Genomic DNA, 14,865 nt, shown 5'->3' on the forward strand with positions numbered 1-14,865 from the left:
CCGGTGCTGATGCTGTTGATCACTGGATTGTTTGGCCCAGACTTAATTATTCTCAAACCGCCGACATTTAGCTGGAATATTCCTTAGTGCGGCATGAAATAACAAACAAACAATGAAACTAGTCACCTGATCACTCCATCTGTTCGATTGCCTACCATGTCAAAGCATTTGCGAGCCCAGATTTCTCAATATTATTTGCATTTATAAATGAAGCTGATGTAAATCAATTTTCGAAGCAAATACTTTCTCATTGAATGTATTTAACATTTTCTCAGTAGTACCCTGTTCACAGAGGGCTTTAGCTATAAAAACCGTTTGAAAGATATAGATTGTCACTGACGGGGTCTAAGTACTAAATTGTATATACTTTGATGCCGGTGTTTTGCGTTACAAGCCCCTGCGCGCTTTCTGGATAAATTAATAATGTTGTCATTCTAAAGAAGCGCACATAAAATAATTACGACTCACGTTGTTTCACAGCATCACTGCAAATGAAATGTATTTTCTATAATTATGCTTTTTCAAATGCCCAACCTTTACCAAGTTTGGTTGTTTAGGCAGCTGCAGGTTTGTTGTTGTGTAACACCTCACTCTCCAATAATCTAGATTATAATCCAAGGTTTCTAAATGTTCGAGTTGGGACCAGACAGTTAAATGACTGATATCATGAATAACAGTTACCACCTGGGGACAAACTCTTGGCAGGATTTACTTCTGGTGTACAGGATTAAATGTTAGAGAGAGCGTTGTTCATATTGTTGGGTCATGTGGCTCATTAGATAAACGGCGTCTCGTCAACCAGTCCGAGGTGGCTTTCAAGCAAATAATTGAATTTACAAATCATGTGTTTCGTGCTAAGGGGGCTGTCGGTAGCCTCGTGATTGAAGCGTCCGCTCGTCACGTTGAAACCTGGGGTCGATTTCCCTCATGGGTACAATGTGTGAAGTCCATTCCTAATTTCCCCGGCAGTGACATTGCTGGGCTAATGCCCAAAACGGCGTAAAACAATTCTCACTCTGGCCCAGGCACACATGACATCGTTATTTGCCGAGATCAGCATAAAAGTCACTTAGGTCGGAGTTTTCGGTAGGCATTTCAGCTCCCGACATTTTGAGTGTAGTAAATATTGGCGCAAATCCATTACCACAGGAGAAGAGTAACATTCATTATTCATTCTGTCGAAATTTTACAGCCGCACGGAAGTCTCAGTGGTGTAATGTAGCGTAATTTGATGAGTAATGTTGGGTCTCATATGAATCGTGCAGGTACCTGGGACAATTCCACAAAGCGAGCCCAGTGCTAGGACTGTCGCGACTGTCATTAAACACACATTACACACAGGGAGTCCAGAATCTTTGCAGTAACACGGTTTGGCCATGAGTTCACCTAACTTCAGCCCCATGAATGAGTGAGTGAATATGGTTTTACTCCGCTTTTAGCAGTTTTCCAGCAATATCATGTCAGGGAACGCCAGAAATGGGCTTCACACATTGTGCCCATGTGGTGGGTACCAGCAAACCCTTTAACCACTAGGCTACCCCACAGCCCCATCATCCCTGTGAAATCAGTGATAGATTTGTCTTCATCAGTTGGTAACCCACCTGGGATGGTCAGACTCAGGATGTGTTTGCTGGTTTTATCTTACTCCAACTAAATAGCTATGTGTGCACTGACACTTAGTCCCTGAAATGAAGTAAAAGTGTAAAAGGTATATATCTTCTGTTTGTTTGTTGCACAGCACCAAATGCAATATTCGAGCTATATATCTATGCATAATAAGAGTTTGTTTGTTTGTTTGTTGCTTAAGGCTGCACTCAGCAATATCCCAGCTATATGGCGGATGTCTGTAAATAATCAAGTCTTGACCAGACAACTGATCAACATGAGCGTTGATGTACCAATTGAGATACAATGACATGTGTCAGTGAAGTCATTTAGTCTGACCATCGATCCTGATCTCATTGTAGTTCCTTCTTTATGACAAGCCAGGGTTACTGAAGACCAGTTCTACCCTGGATCTTCACGGGTGAGTGAGGGAGTGGGCATGTGTGCATGCATGTGCCAAGACAAATTCCGCTTTAAGAAAACCAAAGCTTCCTCTATCATTCTGGACTTGACTTCAATCCTCTGGGATGAGGGAGACGGATTGAGGTCCAAACTCATGACTTTAAGAGGTTGCCCTGACATAGCTGGAACAGTGTAAAAAAGCCAAGAAATGTTCAACACCTGGCTCCAGCAATTATCTGAGCTTGTGGTAAATGTTTCAAGCAGTGAAGGTCTCTATCTTAATAACGATTAAGAAAAAAGATAAGACCAGTGCTTTTATCACTTGATGATGTTTCTAAGCACTATAGAGTTGGCAATTGTTTTGAGTTTGGTTTTGCACTGCTTTTAGCAGTATTCCAGCAATATCACAGCAGGTGATAGGCTTCATCTATTATACCCATGTGGGGAATTAAACTGTAATATTTTACCGCCCCTTTAAGCCAGTGAGATGTTGTATCCTAATTCATGTAATTATAAAGCTTTCCTCAGCGTCTAAAATCCCATAACACTGGATATATGGGATATGACCAGTTGTCTACATCACATTCACAGTTCAGATCTGTTCAAATCTAACCTTCACTGACATCATGACCTTTGAACCCAGCTGAGCTCTACTACAGTCCCAGAATGGCCTGATACACAGGACAATAGAGCTAAGTAGGCTAAAGCATTACATAGCATTGGGGCTGCAGGGGTGCACAACCCCCTTTTGCAATGGAAGTTTATTAAATGACCATTGTAAACCAAAAGTCACTGTGTTCTCTAATCTGATTGGTTGAAAAACCTGATCAAATGGTCTTAGATTCCCGGAAAGTGCAAGACTATTTACTGACACCGACGCTGTCTGTTTCAAATGTATTCCCGTGCTTCAAATACTCAATAACACCCGGAAATTAGTCAACACATGATGTTTATGTCCTAACTAAAAATGAGTAAAAATGCAGAGCACGCTCCCTCTTCCTCAAGATGTTTGCATCCCCGCTTTTCTCAAAGGTATATCTGTCTCCTCATGGATGACATTCAACACAATTATCTGTGCAGGGAGCAGAGTATACAAAACAACCTAAGCTTTAAGATGGTCATGAGTCTATGTTAAGGTATTTGAGTTACAGTTACCTCGGCCCTGAGGTTGTTCTGTACATCAACACTGTTCTGGGAGAGAAATGAGCTACATGTACCAAGTACAATAAAAGTATATTTATTCACTCAAATAATAAAGTAGTAAGGATATTCTACAAGCCAAGGCCGAGTAACATGGTGTCCACAATGACACAGTGTACAATGCAGTACAAAGTCAGATAATCTAAATATGTAGTCTCAATATTGCATGGATAAATATTTGGTATAAGTCTCACATAATGCAGGATTGCCATCTGGACAGCAATACCATAATGTACAGATCTAACTTCCACTTTTGTCTTTAACATTTATAGTTTAAACTGTCATAAGAAGCAAGTTTATGCAAGAGACGGACAGATGGATGGAAAACTGACAGTCCAAGGCACCTAATCTAATCACCAGCATCTCAGAGTGAACATTTAAATGGATATCCTCTTTGTTACTGCATATTTGTATTGGACGTAAATGTATTAAAGAGCACCATTGTGAAAGAGATATAAAAGGCAACATAAGCATAAACACAAAAAATCATAATTACCTCACAGCATGTCAATAGAGAAAACATTATTATTTTATATTGTTCAGCAAAAGTTCACTCCACTTATACAATTACACACTACTGCTGATGAATCTAAAAAGAAGTTTAATAAATTTTACTGTAATTCTTATTCTTCCTGCTTGAAATCAGTAACAAAACAATTTAACTACAGCTAGAAAAGTGTCAAGATCATCACAACAGCGAAAAAATGCTACCTTACTTGAGACTTTATGCACTTAAGGATAGGGCATGCTAGGAAACATGATGTGTGATGTGGTCATCACTTTCTGGTAAAATCATGACGATAAAACAACAAAACTGAATGAACATGTGTTCCAGCAAAATAAACAAAACTACAGGTATCGGAAAGACATATGATACTGCAGCCAAACCTTCTAAATTTCAGTTCGAACTTGTTGTACTGACACTACACATACCTGTAGCATTGGAATCATTGTTGCATACTCATGATCATGTTCTGGGGTTTTTTTAAAATAAAAAATGTGCACCATACAGTACTGATACTAGGATGTTTCACTGAAATAGCACTCTGCGGCCAATACTGCGATCATATTAATGCATGTAATACCAACACTTCATCTACAGTGTGTTGCTTTTGTCCATCATTGGGAATAAAGATGGCTGCCAAAGAATAAAACATGTTAAGAGAATACTATTTTTGAATATCATTACCACAAGCATAACAATGACTAGGAACTGCTCGCTGAATGTCAGATGTTATCAGCAGTACAAATACATACTAATTCTGATATATAACTCATATATTCATTCTGTTTTGTTGCTTTACACCAGATTTTGTAGAAGAGCCTGAACATACAAGCCTCGGCACTGGCAATCTGCTGTGCGGGGAATTAAATAAATAACACTCAACATAACAATAATATACAACAGTATCGTACACAGACACTAACAATTTCCAGAAAAGGAGATTAAAAAGTTATGGACTAAATTTTCTACTTAAGTCACGGGTAAGTATCATAGGAAGTCATCATTGACTATACAAGGATGCCCTCTTCATTGAAAATATTTTCTATGGAAACTGGATCCTTTTTTGTCTAGTGGCTGTGAAAAATGGCGGCAGTTATAATCAATAAGAATAGTTACAAACATCACCCACTACCTTGTGATATTTCTCATTCCAAAATGAAAGTTTTCAGATTGATATATCCTTGTTTATTCACCAGTAATTATCAAACATATTTCAACACAGATATTTTACCAATTTTGCAAGTAACCCTCAAAGCTTTTAGATAACTTTGATGGTTAAGATTTAAAAATTAACAACAAAACGTTTGTAAAAATAGCCACATACTTGTAAAACCAATATATATTCGCATTCATATTTGTGAAAAGTTACATGCTAGCCTTACGTCAATATATACAATGTACAATGGCATGAACATGATACAAGGGAGATAATTACAACATAATCATCTATCTATATTACATGATTAACCCATTGACCGAGCAGGTAATGCCAGCTACATTGTCAGACCCAGATTCCATTCAGAGAGGCCTGGCTATCTCCATTTAAATTAAATAATGGCCAGAATCTACAACAATTATTTCCATATTATAAGCATGTGCCTATTAATTCTCAATATTCGAGCATCACACATTTTGTCTTGATCACATCACTTCAGCAGTGTCCTTGTGAGCATCCATCACTCAACATCTACCTTGGTATCATGGACACACCTTAGATCATGAATACCATATTTAAGTATTTCAATCTGAGAAAAATGCTAAATATTGAACACTCTCCCTAATGTTTCACAATACAAGCTGTGTAATATGAAACATTCATTTCAAACCTTGAAATGTAAAAAGCACCTAAATGCTATCAGGCCTAAAATGTACAATTCAAAAGGACAGGGCCCATGATAATGTTAAAAGTCACGAGCACGACATCTGCCACATGCCGCTGTTTGAACAAATATAACATCATACCACAGAGAGATGAACAGATGTCGAGTGGCTGGAGTGAGTGAGTGAGTTGGGATTTACATCGCTTTAAGCAATATTCAAGCAATATCACAGCGGTGAACACCAGAAATGGGCTTCACACAATGTACCCATTAGGGAATCAAACCCGATTCTTTGGCGTGATGTGCACATGCTTCCACCACTTGGCTGCCCCACTGCCTGTAGAGTAGCCTGAACTTCCCACGAATTTATTATAGGCTACAATCGCCAACATGATTTCCACCTTCTATCTAATTCTACTGCTGAAGCTGATATTTCCTGAGAATACAGAGGTGTCAGATTTTCACATCTCCAATATTCCTGTTCACTCGTCTACAGACCACACAAGACACTAAATTAGATTGATAAAATAAATATATAACAATTACATGAGTAAACACAAGACTATGTGACACATCATGACGTATTCCTCAGATCATTAAGACATGATAATTACTTTCTCAGTAATTGTTTCTTGTGGCTATGCTATGGTCCTTGGATCTCGGTTTTGTCTAAACAGGATCATCTGAATCTTGTACACAGGAATTTGTTTGTATCAACCAATCATATTCTTGCACTGGAATGTGAAGAAATTCATACCCTTCACTAATTCTCTCCCTTTGATAAACGTTCATAACATACCTTGAGCTGAACCAATAGCCCTTTTGCAATGAGGCACACTAAGTCATAGCTAAGTCATCAAAATCACACACAGAAAAAAAATTACATTTATAAATGTTTTTTGATGGTAAACTTTCATAATCATTACAGTAAAAAAAAGTAATTTTTCCAAACACTGCTGATCTGCCATTGTATGATGAATCCATGAATCCTGAGGGACTTTCTGTAGAATCATGGAGTCAAACTCATACACAGGATGACAAGTGAGTGCACTGACCACTAGGCTACTACACAGCCCCATTGGCACAACAAAAACACTTGTCTTCAGTTTTATAAAACAGTAAGTCTCAATGTGCCTCATTCACCTCCACAGCAATCCTATCAGTAAAATTGCAGCGGAACCTACCATAATAAAAATAATATCATTATGCTGATAACTACAATCCAGCTGAAGTGAATCTGGCATACATAGCACCATTACATGAGACATGTTAGCAGTACAACTAAGTTACTGGCACTCTGAAGATCACACAGTCGGATGCTCCTTTAAGAAATGTAACATCATGCTAAAGATGTCCCGAGATTCATGCATCCTGAATCTATTTCAACATGTCTCTAACACAATTCAAACACCTAGCCGTGCAGAAACAGAAAACATAAAAGTAAATGCATATAGAACAAACTAAAATGTTCCAAATTATAAAAGTTTAAGAACACTATGTAAAAACATATTCCACTGAACTCAAACAAGTTCCATGCAGAGTCTTCAAATATTACTCAACAACTTATGCAACGAAACCTACAGACTTCTTCAAACATGATCGTAATCATTCATTATGCAACAAAACTATTCTGCTACAGATAACAAATTTCCACGGATTTACAAGATCAGAATCTTCAAAAATGAGTAACAAAAGAAGTTACACAACCAAATCAAAGCTAATAATCTCCCTAGAAACAGAACAGCAATTTCATGCATCAGGCCTGTGCATGATGCCACACTGTGTTGAAAGCACAAAGCTTGATAGTTCTTGTGGAGGAGATTATCTTGAAACCTGTGCTCCTCATCACCGTGACAACAAGCCTACCAATGAAAACAAGCATGGAGCAACCCAACTGTGGAATATGACCACATCTAATCTATACAAGACACCCACTGTGTGTATCATTATGTTAAAAAAACTGCTCTGAGTGGAACTGAACACAGTTAATCATGCAGAAGTCAACAGACTGACTGTGCATACACTTTGTCACAATTTCAATGAAAATGGTTGTACTAATTAAGGAGACTGTCTTGTTTTGATTTTGCATTGCTGTAACCAGCTCTATGCTGGATTTCTTTGGTAGGCCTGACCAAATCTGAGATCAGTGAAGAGTGCTCCTTCCACATGGCACTGCAGTGCATATAATGTACATTGCTGGTGAGAGAAGCAGGTTTATCATGTGTTGCTCATATAACATAAGTCTTCTTACACACAGCATCACATTAATAAAAGACATTGTTCATTGCATTTGGATGCTTCAGATCTAGTGTTCCTGTTGTAAGGGAGACAACTCTTGCCTCTTTTCCGTTCTCAATATGTGGCAAACACTGTAAAATGTTCAGATCATATTCGATTGCCCATCTATCTAATGGAGACAATATTTGTGACATGAGGAGCAATTTGCTCAATATAAAATCCATAAGTAAGAAAATCATTGGTAGTGATTCCCTAACAACACTCTCGGAGATTTCAATTGTAATTCAAATCATTTTTCAAACGTCAAAGATAAAAAGGTCCTGTATGACATGAACTTATTCCCAGTGCCACATCTCAGTTTGTTCCGTCTCCACTTTTAACTGCAGTATTAAATCTAGCAGACTGCGATGATGATGATCATGATGATTGTGATGATACTTGTCACCGTCAGGTGGAGCCACAACAACGACCTCTTGAAGCGGCGGCCCTGTAATTGAAAAATGGCTACAACATCAGTACCCACAGTGGTTACATCATCATCCTCTACAGTGTCTACAACATCACCCTCTACAGTGTCTACATCACCCTCTACAGTGTCTACAACATCACCCTTTACAGTGTCTACATCACCCTCTACACTGTCTACAACATCACCCTCTACACTGTCTACAACATCACCCTCTACAGTGTCTAGTTCTAACAGCGGCTGCAACACACCTCCATTATCTATAAGACAGACAACACCACCATCTACAGTGCCTATAACATCATCTAGTGTCGACATCATCCTCAGTGCCGACATAATCATCTGCAGTGTTGACAACATATCTTCATTATCTAGAAGGTAAACAACGTCACCATCTACAGTGTCTACACCATCATTTACAGTGTCTAGAACATCATCTAGTGTCGACAATAATAACAGTGTTGACATAATCATCTGCAGTGTCGACAGCATATCTTGATTATCAAGAAGGTAAACAACATCACCTTCGGTGCCAACAACATCATCTACAGTGTCTACAACATCAGTACCTAGGTCCTACATACAGGTAAAGGGGCGACACATATATGGTACTTACAGCTGGTTCAGGCTCTTGGATGTAGTTTTTAGGGTTGTCTCTCTTCATTGCCTCGTATTTCTTCCTTCTCTCTGCAAATAATGGAGTGTGGGTCATTAAAATTAATCATGTTACAGTATACCACATGACTGGTTAAACTTTCATAATTTCAGACAATGCACTTATTTTGACAAAAAAGAACCCCAATACATAATCTTATGAAACAAGAATTCTGTACAAAAGCCCGTCTTCTAGAGAATAGTCTCAGTATATTGTCTGTTAATGAATTCACATCTTTCAAGACACTAACCCCCTCTAGCATGACCTCAATTTTCATACTGTCCAGTTTCTTTACTCACCCTTGTTCTTCTTGTGGGTGCAGCACTGGTGGACCTCAAGGGTGACCTCAATGATGAGATGGAAGATGACCCAGAACACCATGATCCAGGTAGCCCACCAGGGAATCATGGCCTTGCCGAAGTCCATCCCGATGAAGATGTTGGGAACTGCAACACAAGAACCAGGGGTTACAGCTTTGGAGAAACTATACAGCCAGGGACAGATAGTCGGTGAGTAGGTGAACATGGTTTGTCACTGATCTGAACAGTGTTTCAGCATCATGGCAAGAAGAAACCTCAAAGGATACCATTTCAGTGAAATACCTGAGCAAGGTGTTTGCAATCACAGCACAATACAATTTATTCAGTGATAACAGACCATTCTTCATAATCATAGTCTACCACAACAATATTCATCAACACAACACACAGACTTACTGGCAAGGATGTTGGCAATGGTTCCGAACGCCCAGTGGAACCAGTTGAAGACAGGTCGACAACTATTATCCTCCGACGGGCGGAACAGAGCAATGATTGGCTGCAAATAAACATACACATAAATAATATAACATAGACATGCTCTAAGTCAAACTACTTTGGTGCCCTTGTTAAGGGATTACTATGTTCTCAACTCTCTAGGGAAAATACAACACAAACTGCTTTTAAAGAAATAGTTAGGCAGTAAAGGTTCATCATTACTATCAAATTCTGCAGGGTACTCAGAGACGACTTTGGATGAAAGGCATTTGTGTATGGAGAAGGAGTGAATTTAATTTTATGTGACACTCAGAAATATTCCAGCTATATGCCAGAGTTCTGTACATAATAAAGTCTGGACTAAACAATCCAGTGATTAGCAGCATGAGCACTGATCTACGCATTTGGGAAACAATGACATGTGTCAACAAAGTCTGAGACACTGACCACTCATCTCATTAGTCATCTCTTAAGAAAAGTACGAAGTCGAATTCTAACCAGGATCTTTATGGACCTTGTACTTGTGTGTTGGAGAAATCATGAATGTGTGAGAAAAGCAGACTTCCCACTTGCATTCTTCATGTCCCCATATACGTTACCTGAGTCATGTCAAGGAGCACATACCACCACACAGTTTGTGTGTCAACTATGGCATAGTACTGCATCATTAATCTCTAAAACATACACCAATGAGATGTTATATGAGCATATATACTCACATTTATCAAAATACAGATGAATATAATTATTCCCAGAATAGGATGGGCCCTCTGAGGTAGGTCCGGTGTCTGAAGAACAAAAAGAACATTTATCATCATAATTATGAAAACAGTGTTTACAATACATCTGTGCTATATCATGCACATATGAAAAACCTTGAAGAGACACAAGTCTAGGGTAACTGGAACTATTCTTCCAAAGTGCTCCCAATGGAGACAAATAATGGGAACCTGGAAAGTATCCTGTTAGAGAGCTCCAAAAGGGAGACCATGAAAGTATATGGTAACCCATTGTTCCCTGGAACGTATGAATGATCTCAGCTTGTACTTACCAGACTCCAGCCACCTGCTTCCACAAAGATGAGGATGATAGCAATGATCACCACAAGGAAGGCCAAAGCCATCAGGTTGAAATGGACCTAAACAGACCAATGTAAACAAAGAGTTAATTTACACATTAAGTGAAAAACTTTTTTCTCTCTTTCCCTTGTGTTGACATCTTGGTTCCAAAAATGAAATATTTGTGGACATGTTACATCCTATGACCAGTAGAACATTGAAACAGGAAACTGTTAATGTATCTGGCATTAAATGATTTTTCTTTATATCAGCAGGTCTTCATTTGAGAGTAACAAAAATAGTTTATGAAATAGTACACATCCTCTCTCATTATTAGAATGATGATGAATATAGTATCAGGTCACCATGTTTAATCTAACTCAGTATTTTTTATACTGACCACAAACCAGTAGCGCTGTTCAAAGAACCTCTTGTTGGGCCACATCGGCTTGTAGTACTTGGTCATCAACAGAGCAATGGAGGAACAGAACACGAAGGCAAACAGCATCAGGCAGCCTGGAAAGGATGAGGGATGATATTGAAATGATATAACTCCACAAATCCTCATCAGCACTGCTAGACTATCTACATACTAGTGTCACATTACGGACAGTTACTGAAACATGTTAACCTATATATACAAAGTACATTGAAAGAACTGCAGTATCTAATAAGGAAATAATGTTATAAAAACATTTATAAATCCTGTAAGATTAGCGACACCAGAAATTCTTTCTAGTTCTGTAATTCTTATCATCAATGAAATGGTGGTTTTCTTCATCAATCACCATCTTCCAGAACAACTGTCTACAGGCATCATGGTGATATAAAAAAGACATCTGAAAATATTATAATGAATCATTATGGCTGGTTAAGCACAACTTTGAATATTATCACAGTTAAATCACAGCCTGAAGTGAGAAGGAAAGCCTGGAGTGATACAGATGAATTAAATGTATGCTTTTGTGTGCATAACATTTCTTAGACATTGACCACTTTTGAAAACCCACGATCACATTTTAAGTACTGTGAATACTTAAATATGAGAACAATCATGGTTTCAAACCCATAATCACAGGGTGCTTGCATGGCTAAAGGAAGTAACTCTGCTTAGCCATGAGCAGCAGATGTCTGCGTGGGCACAGGGTGCTTGCATGGCTAAGGGAAGTAACTCTGCTTAGCCATGAGCAGCAGATGTCTGCGTGGGCACAGGGTGCTTGCATGGCTAAAGGAAGTAACTCTGCTTAGCCATGAGCAGCAGATGTCTGCGTGGGCACAGGGTGCTTGCATGGCTAAGGGAAGTAACTCTGCTCAGCCAGGCACAGCAGATTTCTGAATGGGTGAACCCTGTCCCACTAATATCCAATGAAACATCTTGGCACTCACCATGGGCCTTGACCAGGGGATATCTGGCCCTGTCATGGACATCTGGCATAGTCTGGAGGGACACCCTGTAAGGGGAGACAACTGGCAGCTGATGTTCCAACAAGCCATGGCGAATTTTGTTTCCTGAAATCATTATTAGTTGCTGAGTTATAAAATTATCCTCATACCTCTTACCACAGGGTACACAAAACATGGCTATCTCTTCAGATGCAAACATCAAAATTTACAAATGTGACTTGCAAAGCACTAATAATAAGAAATTTATAAGTAGATTTTTTATTACCAAGGATACTAGGTATTTACAGTTCTTGAAAGATAGGTGCCATGTATTGTAGAACATCTAGACATATTATATGTTATCAGGCCTGAAACAATTCAGATATCATAACTATAACAACTTTTAAAAGAGGCAGTACAACCCATCCACCTGAACCACCTATGTAGATTATTTACCTTGTACAGCATTTCCTTTAGCCAGAATGATGTGCCATTTGTTGCCCGTGAGAGCAACAATTCGACGAGTACTGTCCTTGGTGTATTTCTTAATCTGGAAGCGACAGCGTATACGTCCGTTGAAATGAGAACCCTCCTGGAACACCACTGCCTTGTCGGTCAGATACTGCAACAAGTCAACATGGATGCACTTAACTCTAAACTGGCAATGAAGTCCTTGACATACAGACGTATAGTTCCACTGAAACTTGATTCACTTCCTGAACTTGAATGAATGTACTTCACATACAGATATCTTGAATTTGCAGCTTCATCTTTTATAGGCAGAGCCATGGACTCCAGCCAGCTGAAATAATTCTTGAAACTGCATGATTCTTTCAACAAACTTCAATGATTGTAATTCATAGAGAGACAATTTGTGGATTCCAACTGACAACCATCAGAAAACGGTTAAAACCCATCAGTTACCCAACTCCCTTTGTCTAAAAGAGAGTATGATTTACTTATTTTGCTCTTTGCTGCTCAACACTGCACATGGAAATAGTTGTGGTGTGTGACAGTGGTGTGTATAAACTCAAGTCTGCATGCCACAATCCACTGATTGACATCATGAGCATCGGTCAGTGAAACTGGAACGTGACATGCATGAACACCATCGAGACCTGATGAACCATCGCCTTCAGATGACTGTTTCTTCAAGTACAGATCTGAGCGGGGCTGAGAGGGTTAGGTGGCTGGCAATTAGGTGCTTGATTCTGGGGGTGTGGGTTCGAATCCTGGATGGGACTCAACCCAACAAAAGTACTACAATCTGTACTTTACTGAGAAAGTGCAATCCCAAATAAAAGGCGTTTTAAAGCAAAGATCAATTCTAGCCTGGATGGACTGATGACCAGCACCATGAGGGACTTGCAATTTACCTGTGGCAGCTTCCTGTTCTGCTTCTTGCCAGGTTCATTGTAGGACAGGGACACCTTCGTTTGGTGAGTCTCTGAGTTGTGTATACAGTCCATCACCATGTCATCACCCTGACAACAGAAACATCATCAGTGTCATACAATGGACTTGAAGTCCCTACTATAGAATCCAACTGACAACACTTTCTGGCAGTATCAAAAGCAGAAACATTGAGCATTGGACAGTGCACTCTTTTTCTTTAAAGTCATTTCCAAGACACATAAATGTTCAGTTTCGTTTACAGTATTCTAATCAAACATTTAATTAAAACTAAGGGTCTGGAAGCTGTTCAATGCAAGACCTAACTTAGATGCAGTTCAACGTATTATTCGAAAGAGCTAAAATATGTTTAAATCTTGTTCCAAGTGCTCCAGTGACAAAAAGACATTAGCTATCTACTGGGTATGGACACTGATGACTACCAGAGTCAAAGACAACCTAATGTTCATGCCACTTGGATATTACAAGTTCACCACTGAGTTTGCCAGTGCTCAATATGAACACTTCCTTAAAACCATGTAAATACCATGTATGTGTCATTGGAGATGGCTAAAGGCATACCATGTATGTGTTGTTAGGGAGACCCAAGGGCATACCATGTATATGTCATTAGAGAGAGCCAAGGGCATACCATGTATATGTCAAAGAGAGAGCCGAGAACATACCATTATGTGTTGTTAGGGAGACCCAAGGGCATACCATGTATATGTCATTAGAGAGAGCCAAGGGCATACCATTATGTGTTGTTAGGGAGACCCAAGGACATACCATTATGTGTTGTTAGAGACAGACAAGGACATACCATGTATGTGTCATTAGAGAAAGCCAAGGACATACCATGTATGTGTCATTAGAGACAAGGACATACCATGTATGTGTCATTAGAGACAAGGACATACCATGTATGTGTCATTAGAGACAAGGACATATCATGTATGTGTCATTAGAGACAAGGACATATCATGTATGTGTCATTAGAGACAAGGACATACCATGTATGTGTCATTAGAGACAAGGACATACCATGTATGTGTCATTAGAGAGAGCCAAGGAGACCCATCTGTCATCCAGACCATCTGTGCGGGCACCAATCTCGAACGTGATGTGGGTGCCATGATCCTCCCAGGTGGCGATGTATTCACAGTACAACTCCCAGCAGCCATGGGGGTAGCGATAGCAACCCTTCTGCTTGCCACAGTGAGCAGAGTTGATGGGATCAATGATCTGAAAAGGGCACAATAATGTGGGCTTGACGAACATTTTCATCAAGCGAGTGAGAGTGAGTTAGTGAGTACTCACTTTCACCAACACTGCAGAGTTCTGTTTGTTTTCATCTTGTTTATACTGAACAAATGACCATTTAAG

General features: G+C 39.3%; 1 protein-coding gene across 2 annotated transcripts in view; it reads right to left on the minus strand.

Moving 5' to 3' along the window:
• Positions 1–3,228: 3,228 nt before the first annotated feature.
• The window catches only part of LOC137292155 (putative ferric-chelate reductase 1), a 30,070-nt gene continuing 18,433 nt past the window's right edge, over positions 3,229–14,865 (minus strand). For both annotated transcript variants that reach the window (XM_067823702.1, XM_067823703.1), the window contains exons 6-16: positions 14,524–14,724; positions 13,464–13,571; positions 12,544–12,709; positions 12,091–12,213; positions 11,105–11,220; positions 10,698–10,784; positions 10,366–10,434; positions 9,608–9,707; positions 9,191–9,337; positions 8,853–8,923; positions 3,229–8,257 (exon numbers count right to left, since the gene is read on the minus strand). In XM_067823702.1, the coding sequence (XP_067679803.1) occupies positions 8,165–8,257; positions 8,853–8,923; positions 9,191–9,337; positions 9,608–9,707; positions 10,366–10,434; positions 10,698–10,784; positions 11,105–11,220; positions 12,091–12,213; positions 12,544–12,709; positions 13,464–13,571; positions 14,524–14,724 (1,281 nt within the window). In that variant the 3' untranslated portion in view covers positions 3,229–8,164. The remainder of the gene's footprint in view (positions 8,258–8,852; positions 8,924–9,190; positions 9,338–9,607; positions 9,708–10,365; positions 10,435–10,697; positions 10,785–11,104; positions 11,221–12,090; positions 12,214–12,543; positions 12,710–13,463; positions 13,572–14,523; positions 14,725–14,865) is intronic.

This window comes from Haliotis asinina, chromosome 7 (genome assembly GCF_037392515.1).
Source record: "Haliotis asinina isolate JCU_RB_2024 chromosome 7, JCU_Hal_asi_v2, whole genome shotgun sequence".
NCBI lineage: Eukaryota > Metazoa > Mollusca > Gastropoda > Lepetellida > Haliotidae > Haliotis > Haliotis asinina.